We start from the raw sequence: 3869 nt of genomic DNA, 5'->3' as shown, positions 1-3869 counted from the left end.
TCTCTTTTGATCAAGTCAAATATTGGTCGAACCGAAAAAGAAAAATAAGTGGTGTAAAGAGGAAAAGGAGACCATCAGCTGAGAGCATGCCTAGAAGAGAGAGAGAGAGAGAGAGAGAGAGAGAGAGAGAGAGAGAGAGAGAGAGAGAGAGAGAGAGAGAGGAGGAGGAGGTGAAGAAAGAATATGGTTTTGTTCCATGGGGTCCTCGCCAAGCCAACTCAACTACGTAACACAACATTTGGTAAGTGCTTGTGCCCTTTATTCTTCCGATCACAATAGTTTTCCAAATTAGGGCTCAAATTCAGAATTAAGTGAAATTTGAGTTGTGATATTCGATTTTGGAGGTGCTAAGTTGAGACATTATGGAAGAATGATAGTTTAAGATGTTGTGAAAGAGTAGAATATTATAGAATTTGATTTGAGCTTATCGTTTGTCTGAAACGAATTTTCAAAATTTCCCACAATGCATGTCTAGAGACTTTGAGGTCGTATTTTTTCATTTTTTAGCTCTGTTTTCAATGAATTAAGTTAGGGGTCTTTTAGTATGTCAAAAGGGCTTTTTATGAACTGTAAGTTTGTTTGAATAGGCTCAGTGGAGAAAGTTATGGTGTAACCAAGTTTTGTGCTCAAGCTTCGCGTTGCGAATAGCTTAAATAATTGTTTTGGGTAAGGGCCTTGTTATCATGTAAGAGTCATTTTGTTAGTATTTACATTTAGTTGAGCTAATTGGTCATTGAGATAGCATTTACTTGAATTTGGCATTGTTTCTTGCTTACTTGATAGGATCGTGAGTTTGATGGTTTGAGTAATATTTGTTATCTGCCCATAGGTATTTCAAGGTGGTATTATATCTTCTATAAATTTCTAAACTTGGGTCTTGAAAGTGACAAAAATTTGATATATTATGAGTTATGAACCTTCAAAATGATAATATTTGTTAGCTCTAAGTCAAAATGAATCAATACTCGAACGATCAAATATCGGAAACAAAACACAGAAACGTGCCCAGAAAACATGTAACACTGATCGAAATGCATACTTTGTTTGCCATATATTAAGTACTTGTTACAGTCTCATAGGAATTAATCAAAGTCTTGGAATTCCATTCTTCAAGAGGGAGTACACTGTTATCTTAAGGAAAGGAAAATAACATATTGTTTCATTCTATTCTCAACATTCTTCCTGTTTTCATATTTATACATCAATTATTTTCACTTAAAAAATAACTACCCCTTCCTCTTGTGGGCCTTTCCCTGCCCAACATGGGCAGACGAGCTTGATTTAGCCCAATGAATAAAAAACCCATCACCTAAAAATATATCATCTAAGAATGACCTCATATTAATTTTAAGGTTTCCTTTTCTGCATTCAAACATATAGAATCTGAGTTGTCCCTAGATATGTTATTGACATACCGATTCAATTGTTAATCGCATCTTCAAGGGAGATCCAATTAAGAACAGATTCTTGAAGATCTTGTTTCTGTTTGAGCAATATCCAATCAAGCTAGATGTTATTTCATTGATTCTCAGTATGCTAACATATGCAATGATAATTTAGATTTTAATCTCTAACTTGCTTTATTTATACGAACACCTTCATGAAACTGTGACCAACATGTTCGACGGAATGCACAAATTAATTTTATGTTAGTTTCTCTCCGGTTACAGGTCACATTGAGTGCGTACTGCTTACCAACATGAAAATAATTGCTTTCTATGTAAACAATATGTCGGCTTTGAGGCTTAACAGAGGTGTTCTTGCCCATGCTTTGGCTTATGGATTTGGGTTGGATCCTTATGTTCAGTCATTTACTCTCAAAATCCGGCTGACGTAGTCTCTAAGTATCACTTGCTTCTCTCTCTCTCTCTCTCACATAAATGTTTTGCACAAAAGGCTTGGTCTATGAATGTTTTGCTCTAATACAAGTATCCTTTGTGTATGTATCTCTCTAGACTGAATATATGTGGTGAGGTTTTCAAATAATTATTTTAGTTTAACATTATTAAGTGATTAACTATATTTGTTGTGTTTCTTGTTTTTAGGTGGTTGGAGCAATTTTTGTAAATGATCAAGGAATGAAGTTCTATAATCTAAGTTTTATGTTACATGTTTTGAACTTTTTATTATTATTTTTTCGAGTGTTCATCTTTAAAGGATTGTCGTTATGGACAAATACAGATTTTTGTTGTTTCATTCACTTTCTTTTTGCTTGATTAAAAATGAAACCAAAAAAAGTAAAGAAAAAAGTGAAACGAAAAACAGAAGAAGAAATTGGCCAATTCATGGTTAGACCCTAGAATCGACTAACAGGGCAGGTTACAGATCTCAAGGTCTATCAAGTAGGTTTCATATTCAAAAAATTAGGAACGGACGGGGTAGATTTTAAGTGGAACCTAAATAAACTCTGGTATGCTCACCCCTAGAGAGCCCTGCGGTCCACAAGGAGGATACGTATAGGGATGATCAATGGGTGAAAATTGGCGAGCACGGCCCGAGCTTCATGAGAATTTCAGGAGGTAAGACTCTGTTATCGGGCCTGAGGTGCTATACTCAGCTCAACCCCACGTTGAGAAATCGGGCTTGGCAGGCCTAATTGTGTCCGGATGGGCTCTTATGAACGGGAGAGCTATTTCCTAAAAAGCTACCACCCGAATTTTGTCCGCAAAAACCGAGCTCCGCCTGGCAGGGTCCCTGCACGGGGCCGCAGGGCAACAAAACAAATAAATTTCGAGGCATAGCAGGACTTTCGGCTACTCCTTTGTTGAATTGAACAAGCACCAACGCATACTTATCATCAAATCACCAACCGAGTCGCTGAATTTAAAGATGAAAGAAAAATGTTCCTTTCACAAACGAGATGGCATCAGCCAGAGTTCTTGTTTTCTCCAGATTTGAATTGCTAAAGCAGCAAACAAAGCCCAGGGGAGCTAAAGACTTTGCAAATCTTATTTCTAGTCTCCACAGGATAGCCTATCCCATCCCTGCCCATCCACCATCGACCGCCAGATTGTGGCCGTTGATGAATTCCGCCTCTTCAGAAGCAAGGAACACCACGGCATCAGCCACATGCTTCGCTTTCAGCACTCCTTTCAAGCTTGAACTTGACTCGAACATCCTCTCGCTTTCCTCCTCACTTACACCGAGCACCCCACGGAGTAATGGTGTTGCGATTGCTCCAGGGGAGACACAGTTCACCCGTATACCGTACGCTCCAAGTTGCCTGCTTGCTGACCTCACCAGTCCCAGCACGGCATGCTTAGACATCACATAGTCTACGCGATTCTCATTTCCAATGCTGGCCATGAGGCTCGTTGTGCAAATTATGCATCACATAGTCTACGCGATTCTCATTTCCAATGTTTTGAAGATGACTGGCCATGTTTGAGGCTCGTTGTAAAGCAAATTATGCTTCCCTTTATGCCCCCAAGACTGCCACCATGGCCCGAGCCCCATCAAGATTCGATGAATCGTAACTCAAGCCCAATCATACAACGGCTAGTGATCTGGTTTGGATTCCACATCAAGATTGATTTGATTGATTCAATCTATTTGATTGACAATTGGATGTTGAAGACAAGATCTTTCTATACGAAGAAGCTTTACTTATGGAAACCAAGATTTCGTTTGTATGGGCGATCGGAATCAATTTGGGATTCTACCTTTGTCACTCAACGGCTACCAAATCTTCTAGATACGTAGCTGTCAATGGGTATATTGGAAGACGATTCTCCGGGATGCTGTCCAACAGCTAGTTTGGAAGTGGAGGAGTATTTAAGGAGATTATGGACCGATGAGCAAGTAAGAGACGGAGCATAGAATTTATAATTCCAAAGTCTAAGCGACCTTCGATCATATACTTGTCTCTT

The 3869-nt window shown here is 38.9% G+C and overlaps 1 protein-coding gene across 1 annotated transcript; it reads right to left on the bottom strand.

The window, feature by feature from the left end:
* Positions 1-2973: 2973 nt before the first annotated feature.
* Positions 2974-3306, bottom strand: LOC120290434 ((+)-cis,trans-nepetalactol synthase NEPS2-like). The gene has a single exon (XM_039306696.1). It carries the CDS (start codon positions 3304-3306, stop codon positions 2974-2976), a length of 333 nt encoding a protein of 110 aa, XP_039162630.1.
* Between the last annotated feature and the right edge of the window lie 563 nt (positions 3307-3869).

This window comes from Eucalyptus grandis, chromosome 2 (genome assembly GCF_016545825.1).
Source record: "Eucalyptus grandis isolate ANBG69807.140 chromosome 2, ASM1654582v1, whole genome shotgun sequence".
NCBI classification, from domain to species: domain Eukaryota; kingdom Viridiplantae; phylum Streptophyta; class Magnoliopsida; order Myrtales; family Myrtaceae; genus Eucalyptus; species Eucalyptus grandis.
The sequence above is the reverse complement of the archived record's forward strand: the minus strand, read 5'-3'. Positions and strand labels throughout refer to the sequence as shown.